Below are 14809 nucleotides of genomic sequence, written 5' to 3'. Positions count from 1 at the left end.
AAATTTATGGAATAAATTTAGTTAGATCATAGCACAAAAAAATTAAACTCAGAGAAGTAGTCTTAAAAAACTTGGACACCTGACAGTAATGCAAAGTATGTCTGTCTAAATCGCAAGGAGTGGTAGAAGTCAATGTGCTCCAGTCTCAGTCATGCCAGGTTCCAAGCCTGTATCTACTCTACAATTAATGGTAGAAACTGCAACAAAATAAGGAAAATGAGTACACTGTAACAAAAATAATGGGAATATTCTGAAAAGGAAAAAAACCCACAACTCTTCTCCGTTTTCAAACAGAAAGCTAATGTTGCATTTCATTTTCTTAAAAAGAAAATATCTAGTAATCCATAACGATAACCACAGATGTGATGGTTCACTATCTTGTGTCAAAAATTTAACTTGTCAGGAGAATAAAAGCAGCTGGTGATCTGGGTGTTACTAACTGAGGAAAATAAGTGTCAAGCAGTTTACAACAACTGAGTTGCTATGAAGTGGGAGGCTCAACTAAAAATCTGTTATTATTTTCCATAAATTTTTTCTCAGGTGTCAAATACCACAGTTTGGATTCTTCAGTGAACAGTTAAGGTTTTACACACTTGAAGGAAACATAAAATGAACTTGTGTCTTTCATGGATCTGTGGATATGCCATTTGTGGACTATTTTTCACGTGTTTACAAACTAGTACCTAAGACCCCAGTTTTTCTTATTCTAATGTGTGTACTTTACACAGATGAGTAGTCCCTCGGGCTTTAGTAAAACAAATCACATACTTAAGCATTACCATGAATGTTTTACGTGTTCAGGCTTTTTCTCCCCTGTAGTTGACAGCTTATGGTAACACTTTCATTGAGGCAGATCATACTACAGGATGTCATGGAACTTAAAGTAATAGTTGCAATGCATAATTCTAGATTTACTTTTTATTGTTAGATAAGAAAAGATTTTACAAATGTGGCCATCAGTTCTCAAACTCAGCAAAATCTTCACCACTGACTTTAGCTGGACAAGATTTCTGCCCTAGCAGATATCAGATTAATGGGACACTGTGCTCATTACTGCAGTGCAGGATTTGTCTTTCTGGTTTTAGCAGCTTTTAAAATACTGTTCCACTATCCCTGTCTACTTGCTTACTCTATTTTCTTTGGGAAAGGCCTTGCATGGTTTGAAATGCTGTGGTTTGTGGTTAACAATTAATTTATTAGCACATGAATGACAGATAAAAAGAGACATTTATTCTTTTAGCATGTTTGACTTATGTGTATTTCATAGCCCTTTTTTCCCTGCAAAAGATGATGTACATCATCTGATTGCCTGAGAATGTGAATGGCTTGGTGTGATTATTAGTCTGGTGGCAAAAAGTAGTCAAGACCTTTCCCAAGACCTCCATTTATAGCCTAAATTTGCATTCTTCTACAAGGATAAGTAAATTCTACCATGGTTTATCGCTTCATTGACAATTCACTTCAATTAAGCAGCCATGATAATGGCATTTCTTACTGAAACTGCAGGAAAACACTTTCTAAGCATTTAAAAGCTTCTGGGCTTTTTCTTTCCCAGAGGTTTTCTAAAGGAGAGGACTGAAATGGTTGTAATCAGACACAAACAAGTAGTACAGGCCAGACTCCTCAATCCTTGTTCATACTGAGCAAAACTTCGGGTGATGGACTAAACCAATGGAAAGCAAATTACTTTTAGGGCAAGTTATTATTTAGGATAAAAGGGACAGAGTTAGTGGCAAATGTATCATCTTAGTTCTGGACTGAGGGGTTTTGGTTCTTTTGTTCTATAGATCTATAAAAATTATAAGTGTTCAAAAGCAAGTGTAAAGTCTAGGGCAGGACACCTCTCAAATTTGGCAGACTCAGGTGTGCTGCTTTCCCCAATTCCTTGGCTTACGCACAAAATGCATCTCATCTGAAAAGAAACTTCACAGCACCTTCTCAGCCCCGACTCCTCTCTATTTCTGCCTGAGATACTTTACTAAAATGTTTCTCGTTAATCTAATGAGTTTGGGTGTCTGAGGAAGAACCAGAGCAGAAGGGGAAGGCAACGAACTGCAATGCACAGTGTCAGCCCAGTGAAAGTAGCCTTTAATGGTCTATAAAGCTTGGGGATTTGCTAGACCCAGCCAGAGGCTAATATATTATCTGTCGCTCTCTGACACCCTTGCTCATTCCTGTGTTTATTACTTGCTTCTAAAGTCAGCTGCTCTGCAAGCCTGCAAATGCTTTCTGCAATGAGATATCCACAGAGCGGGCAAACTTGCTTTTTGATAAACTTAAGATGGAAGAATGAGAGAGAACATTTTAATTAGCAGCAGGGGTAAAACTGGCTGAAACTGAGGGAAAAGGTTCGTAATAGAAACAGTCAGCAACTCCCCTGCTGCAGAGGAAACTTTGCCTATAAAGCTTTTAAGAGGAAAGAGGGAAGCCAAAATGAAGGGAAAACAATGAAAGGTTATATATTTAAAAAAAAAAAAGCATCGGTATGTACTGGCTCCTTCAGATACAGGAAGGAATTGGAGAGCTGGCTGTGTGAACTTTTAAATTAAAACAAGAGTTGCTAGCAGGACGCTTATGAACTGTAACTGCATCTGAAGACAGTTCATTGCTTTATGTTCCAAACTGTTTGACGCTTACCACTGCTAAAGGCAGGCTGCGAGAGGCCAGCTTTTCTTCAGCTTACAGCATGAAAGGTGCCAAAACTTTTACTCTGAAACGAGCTGGGGATTCTTGACAAACTAGCAGGAAAAGGCAAGTATTGATAGCAGAGAAAATGGGAAAATGCAAAGGGGAAATTTACATCAATTCAAATTGTATTGCAAGCCTGTGGTTACAACTGCCTCAACTCAAGGAAGGAATCTAACCTGGTCCAAGCCAGGGATGGTGCCCCTGAGAAGAGCAGCTCCCAGCACCTTCTGGTGTGCCAACACGCTTGTTATTTTAGCAACATTTCATATTCTGTGACATTATCATTACCTGGGGTTTTTTTTGTTCATATTTGGGATGAACTAAGCTTTAAAAGAGTTTGATACACAGTTTTTTCAAAGAACATGAAATAATTTGAGTTCTTCCTAACTATAGATGTGAGGTTTCTTTACAACTTACAATATATGAATGTTAGCCTTGATTCTGAATGAACTACAAGGGAGACATAAATAAATATGCAGTCAGTGGGGTCTCCTGATTAAATATTTATTTTTTGTTTCTTTGCAAGAAATATGCATTAGAAAAAAGCACTGTACAGAAAGCGGGTTACTTGTTCTTAGGTTTTGGCAAATGATTATAAACTTCCATACATAATACAGATTTGCACACCTACATATGTTCATCAAACATCAATTTAAAAAAAAAAAAGGCTTAAAAGTTTGCGTGAGAACTGTGGATAAAAGGAGTAACTGTAAAAATGTAATGAAACTTGACTGGTGTGCCTGCCCCAGCAGCCTCTGGTCAGCAGCCAGGCTGCTCTGCACAGGGTTCTGGTTGAAATCCGTGCCCTTGGACGTATCGAGTTCAGCAGGCTGGACTGCATCTTCATGTGGAACAACGTGCCACCTGCTTACAGATCAATCCCACCTTTGTCTTTTACAGTAAGTAGTACTTTGCATCAGCAGCACTAAGTCGCTGCACAGACTCACCATTAAGGGAAGAAAAAATTTCTTTTTTTTGCTAGAGGGGGAAAAACAATTAGCAAGAAAACAAGAGTGCATCTCCACATGCCACACAGGAAGAATAAGTTAAACTGCCAATTGGTCTGTGTTTGCAGATCAGGTTAGATACTCTCATCTAGGTGTTCCTGCTCTGGTAGGGGGATTGGACTGGATGACCTTTCGAGGTCCCTTCCAATCCCTGACATTCTGTGATTCTGTGAATTACATGAGACCTGGTTTGAGCCAACAGTCTGTGTTTGGTTCACATGTGGTATGGCCACAGGAGTCTTTTCTTTCTCACCATGACCTTCTCCTTGTCAAACCATACTGTATCTCCTCCAAAAGTATACTCTCAGAAATATTATAAGGCCTAAAACCCTCACATTTTCAGCAACAAAATATTTCCTGGATTATCTGTAATATTCTTGTTTGTTTGTGATATGGCTTTGTATTCATAAACAGAGCTTGAAGTAGCAAAAATAATGACCCTATTCACCTAACTCATGAAAGCTTTACCCAGAGCCTGTTAGTATTTACAGTTAGATTTTGGTTTTAGGAAGACTGTTAGACTAAAGAAGATTTTGTTGTTGTTCTGTTTAGAAATCAAGTTAGAGAAAAGCACTTTGGAGAACGTTGCAAGGGTGGGGATCAGATGATCTCTTTGTGTGTTTCTTTAGGAGAAAAGAAGTTATGCAATTCCAAGCAGCCACGTGGTATGGCCGCTGCTAAAGTTACTGCTAATTTTTATTAGGGCTGGCCAGAGCCAGAAAAAGGTCTGCTTTATAAGCAAGACCTTTTAAGAAATAAACTAAATCTTCCTGAGCTGGGAGGCCTGCAGAACTGAGAAAAGAAGGAAAAACAGCACTAAAGAGTTCTCTTTTTTTTTCCTTTCCCCTCCCTCCTCAAATGATTCAGGAAACATTTTCACTCTCCCTTCCTGTTGCTGGTTTCTTTCTCATATTCATCCCATCAATCAAACACGTATCTAATAGTTACTAGTTTTCAGCTCAAATTCCTGCTCGACCCCCTGGCCCAAAAGGACTATTCACATCCACAATGTGTATGTGCTTTTATTCACCTGAGGAAGTGGCACAGCCCTGGGCTCTGCAGCCTTGGGCTGAGCCTCTGTGAGCGGGACGTGGGACTGGATCATCTCCAGAAGTTCACAGAATGGTCAGGGTTGCAAGGGACTTCTGGAGATCAGCTAGTCCAACCATGTCCTCTCCAACCTCAGCCATTTGGTGAGCCTGTGAAACGTTTAATGATTCTACTCAATGTGTTAAACTTGAAGATGGGATTTCAAAACTACCAGTACCCTTGTGATATTTTACAGGACTGAGTGTCTTTGAAAATCTGTGCGTAAATTAAACTGGATCCTGAGTCAAACTTGATCACCAAAGCTGTTACTTGCTTTCAGCATTGCTCACATTTAAGCACTTAAAGGTTAGGTGGGTGATGGCAAAAATAAGCACACGGGCAAGTACTTTCAGATCAAAGTCACTACACTAAGGAGACCAGTCATGACTCTTCATATGTTGTCTGCTCTCAGTTTAAACAGGATTAATTCTGTACTGCTGTTAAATGGAGCATATAGTTAAGCTGTGGATACTATATAGGGGTTATGGATGATAACTGTGTCAGTGTAAAAGGGTATGTAAGAGCAGCCTGCTGCAGGGTATACTACCCCTGAGATCCATAGGTAGAGTCCTACAATAGAGGCTATATAAATTAATTAATTCATTTTTAAAGATTATTTTAACACCAGGTTTCAGTAGACTATTAAAAAGGGGCTTGTACCAAAAAAAGGATATTCTTTTCCATATTCTGACTCTTCTTCCACCTGTTTCACACAACTGAGGTACATTTAATGCATAATTTCAGTTGCAGATAAGATGTGCTGTTTGGGCACTGCATGGCCCAGAGCTCAGTAATCGCCTAGTCCTGCACAAAAGGAACGTCTCCTGTCGTGTACACAGGGATGAGATGTGCCTTCACCATCCAGTGACCTACCCACAGAGCCTGTTTGTACCGCTCCTCCTTCCACTCTTGACAAATACTCAACTTGCCTTTTTTGGTGTATTATTGCCGCACTCAGTCTTTTAATCTCACATTCCACTTTCAGAGTTTTCCCTTTACAATTTTAAGAATTTACAGATAGAAGTTTCTTTAAAAATGGTACAGCAATATGAGAGCTAACATAATATAAATTTACTTTGCAGACTAAAATGCACGATAAAGTCTTAAACGCAACAACTCAAATACTATCCTCATTTAAAAGCCCCAGTGCAGAAGCAAGAAATTCTCAGCTACTATTACTGTCAGCCCAGTACATTTGTATTTATGAGAGTCTAAAAACTTTACAAGTGCTGTTGTTGCATTTTACAGTGGAACGTAAAAGAGTAAATTGTTTTAAAATTTATCAAAACCATGCGTAAAGAAGCAGTCAGCATTGTTGGAATTAATTTCACAATGCTGGTAAGTTGTCACCTCTTGGTTTTTAAAGCGAAGAGCTGCAGTTGATTGTGAATGGCTTCCAATTGTTCACAGTATAAATAATGAACTAAACAGGCAAAGGAAAAAGTGTTATGTATAACAGAGAATATAAATCTAATGTCATTATTGTTGTACAATTTGATATAGTAAATTTGATCAACTTCTAATCAATTACCCTCATTTTCTATGTATTCCTGTTTGTAATGTTTCATGTCTTATTTAAACTAACATTTAGCAATTTTGAAAAAAGAAACAAAGCCCCATACCCCATATTGGAATATACTTTGTTTACTGTCAAGCAGTAAGACTTTATTTGACTTAAATACTACAAATATATCATTAATCAGAAGTGACTTTGCATTATATTTCTTACTAGAACAGATTCCAGGATTTCAGTTCAGTTTCTGTATTTTGTATGTGGAAAAAAGGACACAGAGTGCTGTGAAGAAGGCAGCACATGGCACTCACGGCAAGCAGGTCTGTGTGCCACCCTCTTCACAGTATCACAGTATGTTTGGGATTGGAGGGGACCTCAAAAGATCATCCAGTCCAATCCCCCTGCTGGAGCAGGAACGCCTAGGTGAGGTCGCACAGGAAGGTGTCCAGGCGGGTTTGAATGTCTCCAGGGAAGGAGACTCCACAACCTCCCTGGGCAGCCTGTTCCAGTGCTCTGTCACCCTCACTGAGAAGAAGTTCTTTCTCAAATTTAAGTGGAACCTCTTGTGTTCCAGCTTGATCCCATTGCCCCTTGTCCTATCATTGTTTGCCACTGAGAAGAGCCTGGCTCCATCCTCGTGGCACTCACCCTTTATATATTTATAAACATTAATAAGGTCACCCCTCAGTCTCCTCTTCTCCAAACTAAAGAGCCCCAGCTCCCTCAGCCTTTCTTCATAAGGGAGATGCTCCACTCCCTTAATCATCTTTGTTGCCCTACGCTGGACCCTCTCCAGCAGTTCCCTGTCCTTCTTGAACTGAGGGGCCCAGAACTGGACACAATATTCCAGATGGGGTCTCACCAGGGCGGAGTAGAGGGGAAGGAGGACCTCTCTCGATCTACTGACCACCCCCCTTGTTTGGGAACTTTCTTCAGAACAAACCAGGTCTGAGCTGCACATTCAGGATCCAGGATCCTCAGGAAGATCTGGTCAGCCTCACACATTCAGTACTTTTCACATTTTCTGGACAAATTTCATTTTTAATTCCAAATGAAAAGTTATGCAAATTTTACTCGAGTGCATTCTGAATAGCAATGGTCTGAGCTTGCTTTTTTGTCAGTTATTTTGCACTTCATGCATATCTTTTAGTACAATTGACATGGTAATGTATTGCGTATGTGTTAAATTAAGGATGATTGTGTCTGATTGCCCAATATTATGATACAAACAAAATGTGTGAAAATAGTTGATAGGACATACTGTGTTTTTTCTCTAAAAAGACTCAACACATTCAAAAAATCTAAAAATAAAATCTAACAGTTAATCATAATGGTTTGGCTTCAAATATGGAAAACTGAATAAGGGTTGATTTAAAATGCAAGGAATTGTACCACATGTGAAAAGAAGATTAAATCGTCCCATTGTTATATGCTCTATATGCATTCTTTAAAAGAATATTTGTTGGAGTCTGACATGTTGCTCTCTGCTTAGCTACAGAGGATATGAAACAGCTATTTTTCACTTATCTGAAGGAGTAAGAATTATTAACACCAAAATCTAGGTTTCTCAGGTGGTTTGTATGTTCTCTTCAACACAGGCTCTTTCACAAATGTTAACTGCAGCACCTTTGAGGAAAAACAGTATTCCTCCTAATTCCAGCAGTGGCAATTATTTTCTCTGATTTGCGCACAATAGTCAAGGCCCCATCTCAATAGCACTAAAGGTTTTACAGGACAGATTTTTACATTTGCCGAAGACTGGTACCGGGCTGTTTTCAACCACACTGTGTTAGCAAGGACAGCAAGATGCAGAGCAAGTGCAGGGGGAGGAGGGACACAGACACCATAATCCCATTAGAGAAGTGTTTCCCATACAGTTTAGATAGCTTTTTTGGCTAATTTAATTACCTCTTTTTCAGTCAGCGTGCCCTTGAGAGCAATATTCTGAGCTTCCACAGATTCAAAATGCCCACATTATGCTTGGGGTCAACATGCTGTAGACTTTTATTAAAAAGAAGAAAGAATAACATGGTGTAGAAATTTGAGGGGAACTCATGCTGGACCTTTCCAAAAGTTGCAGCATGAAATGTGCTTATAACTGGAGCTCTGCAGTCTACTTACCCATAATGCTAGCAACAACACTGGTTTCTTTGTTTGCAACACTTATATTTTCATCCCATCCAACCTTTTTTTTTTTGTTTGTTTGTTTTGTTTGTGAGAAGGACAATAGAACAGTATTTAGTGTAAATTGTACATCTTTGGTTTGTTCTCTTTTTGCTGTCTGTCTCGTCCCCTTGCTTCCCGACCTCGCTGCCACAGCTTAGACTGTAGCGCTGGTATGAAATCAGGCAAATAAATTTATAAGAGGAAAAAATGCAGTGATAACCAAAGCTGCCTGTTTTCATTTACATTTTGCTCTTACGGTTATTATTAATCCCTTTCGACCAATCTGCGAGATCTATGTTTTAGCACAGGCATGACGCTGCTTTGTAAGATACCATTAACAGATACAGATAAAGGGCTTGGAAAGTTTTCTAGGAGTATGAACTCTAAAAAAGCTGACTCTGCTTTAGCTGCACTCACTGCCCCGTTGTGTTTGCTCTCCACAAATACTCTAATGTGTTTGTGTGTCCTGGCAGGAGCTTGAACAGCGAATTTTAAGTCACTGTCTGAAAAAGTTTTCTTCTAGAAAATTAATTCCTAAGTGTATGTAGCTGCACAGTAAATCTTGTTTGCAGAGCTGAACTCTTCCATTCATGACAATGAAAAAATTGTGTTTAACTTATATACTTGTTGGAGTTCAGATAGTGCTTGCACTAAGTTTCCTGCAAGTAGCTTATAGGCTTAGGTTTATCCTACTAAAGCTGGCATAAATTAAAAAGTACCCACCAGCAAATGAGAAATTGGAGGCTGCGTTCAGTTAATAATTTTATTTAGTGATTATTTGTGGAAGTCTCCTGTGAGCTGTCTGTGAGTGCTGATAAGTGGAACAGGGCGCACAGGGCAGGGACAACTGCATTCTCACAAGAGAACCAGGCTGGCAAACACTGAACCCTTTCAGCCCAGAGGCTCAGTCTTGTGGAAAAACTAAAGCCCATCACGCACCGGCAGACCACATCGAATGTCTTTTCATTCATTCATTTGCTGAACTTTAAAGCCATTCTTGCCTCAGCAGCAGATCTTTCTTACACGTGTGTGCCACTGACAGGAAAGGTAAGCCAAGCGCCTGACAGAGCATCCTTGCTTGCCGCTCCTTCACGCCGACGTACCTTGTCTGGGCTGATTTGACTTTTCAGAGGCCACGTTGTTAACACAGCTACCGAATTAATTTTGCTGAAAGCCACCCAGCCACCTCATGTGAGCAGAAAGTGGCTCTGCCAAAACAGCACATTTACTACAGGCTGAACAGGGAACCCGCAGCAAATAGCAGATTTTGTTTGTACATGTACAGTAGATTTGCTAAAAAGTTTCATTGTTCTTACATGCAATCTGTAAAGAAATCCACATAATAGAAAAGCAGCCTAAAATTCATACCAAACGAGTGTGCTTTGGGGAAAATCAATCAAATGCACTAAGACATGTTTTCAACTCCTAAACTAATGATCCTTCCTGTGAGCAGCACGAAACACCAGGCAAGTCCCAGGTGGCATAAATCCTCAAGGTTTCATTGGAGCTGTGACAGTTTATACTACCTCAACAGTACCCTAATTGTGCTTAGAACTTTTTACGGTGGCAAGCAGTCAACGTTTCAAAAGCCTCCTTCTTTCTAAGCAGTCCTGAAGCCAAACAAACAAGTTTGCTAGTTAGTGAGAAGAGAATGCCATATTTAATTTATAATCTTTCAGAGCTGATGTGCTTAAAAATAAAAACTCTGAAAATCTAATTTTGTCTTAAGAAATGCCAAGCAGCTGTGCAGAGGAGGCATTCATGGCTGGGACTTGAACCAATTTCTGTTAAGAGAGGAAATTAGGACCATTTTGTTACCCTGACAAAAATGAAATCTATGAGGACAGTAATTCCTTTGCATCAAAATCAATAGTTTCAGCATGTTTTTAACACGGCAGTTTGCTATGGAACATCTTAACAATAACTCAGTAAATCACCAATACTGCATTAAATCAGCTGCTTGCTTTGAATAGGTAAGTACAGAGCTGCATGAAAAATGTAGTCAAAACAGAGAAAATCTCATAGCATCTTTACTTCCTCACTTCTAAAGTAATTGTGAAATACCTAAAAACTGATACAGGTAAAAGCGGACCATGATCCAAGTCTTTAAACCTAAGCTGACAAGAACTTCTAGAAGTTATTTCCATGTACACCTCAGATTACCCTTTTGCAAAATAAGGGTAATATTAAAGTGAGGAGAAATTATTAAGCAGTTAAGAACCACAATTTGGTCCTCATAGTTCTATGTAAGCACTAAATATCATTATTATTTGACAGATTCTGTAAGACAAAATACAAGGGAAGAGGATATTCCTCTCTGTTTCTGTTCCATGCTGCTTTGAAGACCGAGTAGCACAGACCACACAACATTCATCTTGATGTATGTCATTTAGCAGTAGAAACGTGCACTTCACAGTGGCATTACTTCTGTCAGTGACACACAAAGGGCCAAAAAATTGCTTTTGCAGAAGATTCAAGACAATTCTTGTACCTGATGAACTTCCTTTCATTTAACCCTCTAAAAGATGTAGAACAGGAAATACAAATTACATAAGGAAAATATGTTTACGAATTATCTCTGACATAATTAAGAATTTATCTTGTATCAAATCCTCAGAGGATAGAATCTGCAAGCAAATTTCAATATAACAACGCACTTGCTATCGGCTAGAAATAGTACCGTGTATGTGTCTAATCCCTGCTGAGTAATTAGGAATGTTGTGACAGTTCTGAAAATGAGACATGGCACCCTTGTATGTGCTCCAGAACACATCCACCAGAAGATTCACAACAAAGGAACATTTTCCAAAAGGAAATAACATAATTTATGGCTTACTTCATTGTAAATGCTCTGTGATGGATGCTGGAATTAATTTTGGAGATGTTACGCTCAGCAGCTTATATTGGAATAAAAGTTCTTCATGAAAGAGTCTATTTTAAATCATGCTGGTGATGCATAAAACCTTAATATTGAACAAACAAGTCAAAGAAGTTCAAGATAGTAACAACTATCTAGAACTGAACTTCACTATCTTTCCTTACCATCTTTCACACTTTTGAAAGCAAATGTGACACACTAGGATGCTCTACTCTCTATGCCAAGTTCCATCTGAGTCCTCCAGCTGTGTCCTGCCAGTTACAGCTAAATCTGTAAATGATTTTTCAGCCAAACAGTGAAATTGAAACTTTAGCAGTGTGAAAGTTATAAAAAATATTGCCTTTAGGGGGACACTATCACTGGACATTACCTTATTTTCACGTAGATCATTTAAAGGATATTTCAGTTGTCTAAGATAACTGGATGTTAGTACTATAAAGCTTACTTAGATGCCTTGATGCAGGAGGTATCCCCTTTTTTCCTTAACCCCAACTAGGGTTAGATATAATGAACTAAACAGAAATGCACAAAATACAGAACGAAACAGTTGCTTTCAGGAGCTGATGTCCACACCACATGTATTTTGAGGGCTCTGCATTAGAGCTCTCAAGCCTGGTTCTGTGAACCGGATGCCTGTAGTGGCAGGGGTGCATTAAATGAATTAATTCTAGCTATTAAAAAAAAATAATCCAGTTAGCACAGTTGGAGATTACTCCGCTACAGGGATCAAACCGCACTAGCCGGACACCATTCACAGACACGCTTCAACAAGACACTCCTAATGGTAACCCAGATGCTGATATGGAGGCATCTAAAGTTAACTACTGAGAAACACTGTGCAAAATTTTCACCAGCATTATGTGTATATTTAGAGGCAAGAAGAGTGAATATGAAAATGGATTTGTGGTCAGAACAACAAGAGCTGTCAATACATGGCATTCAAGTGGGTTCCTGCTGCCCTTGGTGTGTTATAAATACAAAAAATTGCTCTCATGTGTTGATTCTGGAGTTTTCTCTTATGCGAAGATATAACTTTGACCCGTGGAAAAGATCCTGCCCAAATGCTGCCCACACAGGCATCGCTCGGGGAGGACACACGGCCAAGAGCTACAGCAGGACAGCTCGCCCAGCCTGTCCTCTGTGTTCTTCTCAGGTTCAAACTGTGTGTCCAGCGTAACTATTTAGTTGCTGAGCCCTGCCTGCGCTAACTTGGCAAATGCTAAACGTCTGGAGAAACGGAGCAGGAGGGAAGGAGTAAAAAAAAAGTAGGAAAAAAGGGTGACTTCTGCAGACTAACACCGCGCAACTGCAGTTACGGACCGAGTTACGGTGATTACGCTCAAGGAGACGGAACCAAACTTGCACAGAGAGACTGGGACATTTCCTAACTTTGGGGTATTTAATTTTTCCAAAGTTTTGGTTTTTGTACAGTTGTTTGGTTTGTATGACTGTGTACTGCTTCAGAAACGGATGTCAGCTTTTCAAGTATGCTTTGGGGAAGTACACACTTCTGGGAAGATTTTCAGTTCAAACAAAATTGCATAGTTCTCACAAAGTTGTCCAGACCTTTTCTGAATTATGTTACATCATATACATAGTTTAAGCAACTCTGGATCATTTCACAGCTCAGCCGCTTATCGTTTTTTAGTTCTGCTACTGTGGCTTCATTCTTTCCCAAATGAAAAAACTTAATATTTTATATCCTTACTAAATTGTGAATACAATTTACCATAACAGTACAGAAAATAGCAAATACACATAGTCCCCTGCCAACAGAAAATCCTTAACAGCTGTTTATTGCTCATTTGCAAAACATAAGAGCAATGGAATTCCATTACTTAGAGAAACTGGCTGTTCCATGATATCCTTGGCAACAAACACCGCGCTTATCTTTTTGAACAATAGACTCTCAAAGTTTCTCCAGCCCACAAAAATAAGACAGCGAAGAACACTTTTTCGTAACTGTAAAATGTTAAACAACGGGAACTCATTCACAATCAGCTTCATTTTGTTTCATGAAAATGTTTCTCTCTCTTCCCCCCAAAAGTAAATTTGCTCACTGCAAATTGCAAGAAATGTTTCAAGCAACCATCTCTTTCACAGGAAGGACTTTTTACTGAGGTCAAGACTTTGGCAAAATGAGAAGAAATTCAGCCTGCAATGTAAGTAATTTAAGAGCTTACAAACAGCATTGAGGGAGTTACTTCGATTTATAATAAACCACAGAGAAACTGCAGAGCAGAATTTCTTCTAACTCTTCAATACTTGGTCTTAAATACCAAGGAAAATAAAATCATAGTTTACACCACAGATATTTCACATATGGTTCTAACTAAATAACTTACAAGTTTCCAATAGCTTTAAGAAGAAATATCTACAGCATACCAGATAGATGCTAGCTCCTCAGAAAGTCAGGACATGCACATACCATCCATAATCTGGTTTCTATATTTAGGTAAGAACTATACCTAAAGCCATGAAGGTCAGCACTGAATCAAGTCAAGCATATTTTAACAGACATGTCTTCCAGACAGTGTTTACCGCGGTACATTTCTCCTAAAGCCACACTAAACATCATGCCATTTGAAGACCTGAGATGGAACTTGCACTATTAAAAGAGATGGGCTTGTGTATTCACATACCTCAATAATCCTGTCATGAATTTGTAGCCCTCCTTCCTTAGCAGCAGGCCCTGTGTCAACTATTTTCGATACAAAAATTCCTTCACTAGATGAGCCATCTTGATTGTCCTTTAAGGATGAAAAGAAAAATATGTTATTGTATCTTGAACTAACTCTAATTTCCCTTCGGCTAAAACTTGTCCATGTGACAACAGTGCATGTAATTTGAAAGAAATATTCTTATTGATGTCTTGATATGGAATTACTTTGTGCTAATGAGAACACCTGATACTCCCATTTTGAAAGATTAAACAATCAGGAATAGACTTCCATTAGCTACATTAATTGCATGATAATAATCTTCCTCTGACTTAGGCCAGCTCAGTAGTAATTGTCATGACAATTATTCTTAGTGTAAAATCCAGTGAGACAGCAGTCTGCTTGCACATCAAACATAAGACAACAGTGCATTTTTATTTTTAGTTGCACAGCTCTTTCTCTGGAGGCTTAAAAATAAAACAAAAACAACTTATACCTAATAAGGTATTTTCATATTCCTGTGTATGGTGTCACCAGCTCCTACCAGTGCAGAACAATGTCTCAGAAAATTGAAAAACTCTGACTATAAAGAAAGAATAACTTTCAAGTGAATTTACTACGAATAAATCATGATTAATGTCAGATTTCTGAGCAGCCAAGAAGTAGTTCCGAATACTTTCTAAATTACTAGGACAAGTTATAATCCACTCCTTGATCTAATTAAAGTCATATGTAGCAGCTCCAGCCAACAGGCACCCAGAAAAAATACATTAGTGAGTATATGGTGCAGGAAACATCTGTTGAAATC

The 14809-nt window shown here is 38.9% G+C and overlaps 1 protein-coding gene and 1 long non-coding RNA gene across 3 annotated transcripts in view; one reads left to right on the top strand and one right to left on the bottom strand.

Moving 5' to 3' along the window:
- PDZRN3 (PDZ domain containing ring finger 3) overlaps positions 1 to 14809 on the bottom strand; it is a 142240-nt gene that overhangs the window by 119968 nt on the left and 7463 nt on the right. The window contains exon 3 of the mRNA XM_065845665.2: positions 13984 to 14091. Coding sequence (XP_065701737.1) covers positions 13984 to 14091 — 108 coding nt within the window. The remainder of the gene's footprint in view (positions 1 to 13983; positions 14092 to 14809) is intronic.
- Positions 1 to 14809, top strand: part of LOC136105815 (uncharacterized) — a 203187-nt gene that overhangs the window by 184026 nt on the left and 4352 nt on the right. For both annotated transcript variants that reach the window (XR_010652047.2, XR_011740756.1), the window contains one exon: positions 13445 to 13503. This is a non-coding gene — a long non-coding RNA (uncharacterized lncRNA). The remainder of the gene's footprint in view (positions 1 to 13444; positions 13504 to 14809) is intronic.

This window comes from Patagioenas fasciata, chromosome 10, assembly GCF_037038585.1.
Source record: "Patagioenas fasciata isolate bPatFas1 chromosome 10, bPatFas1.hap1, whole genome shotgun sequence".
In the NCBI taxonomy this organism is placed as follows: domain Eukaryota; kingdom Metazoa; phylum Chordata; class Aves; order Columbiformes; family Columbidae; genus Patagioenas; species Patagioenas fasciata.
This window is presented reverse-complemented; position numbering and strand designations above follow the sequence as displayed.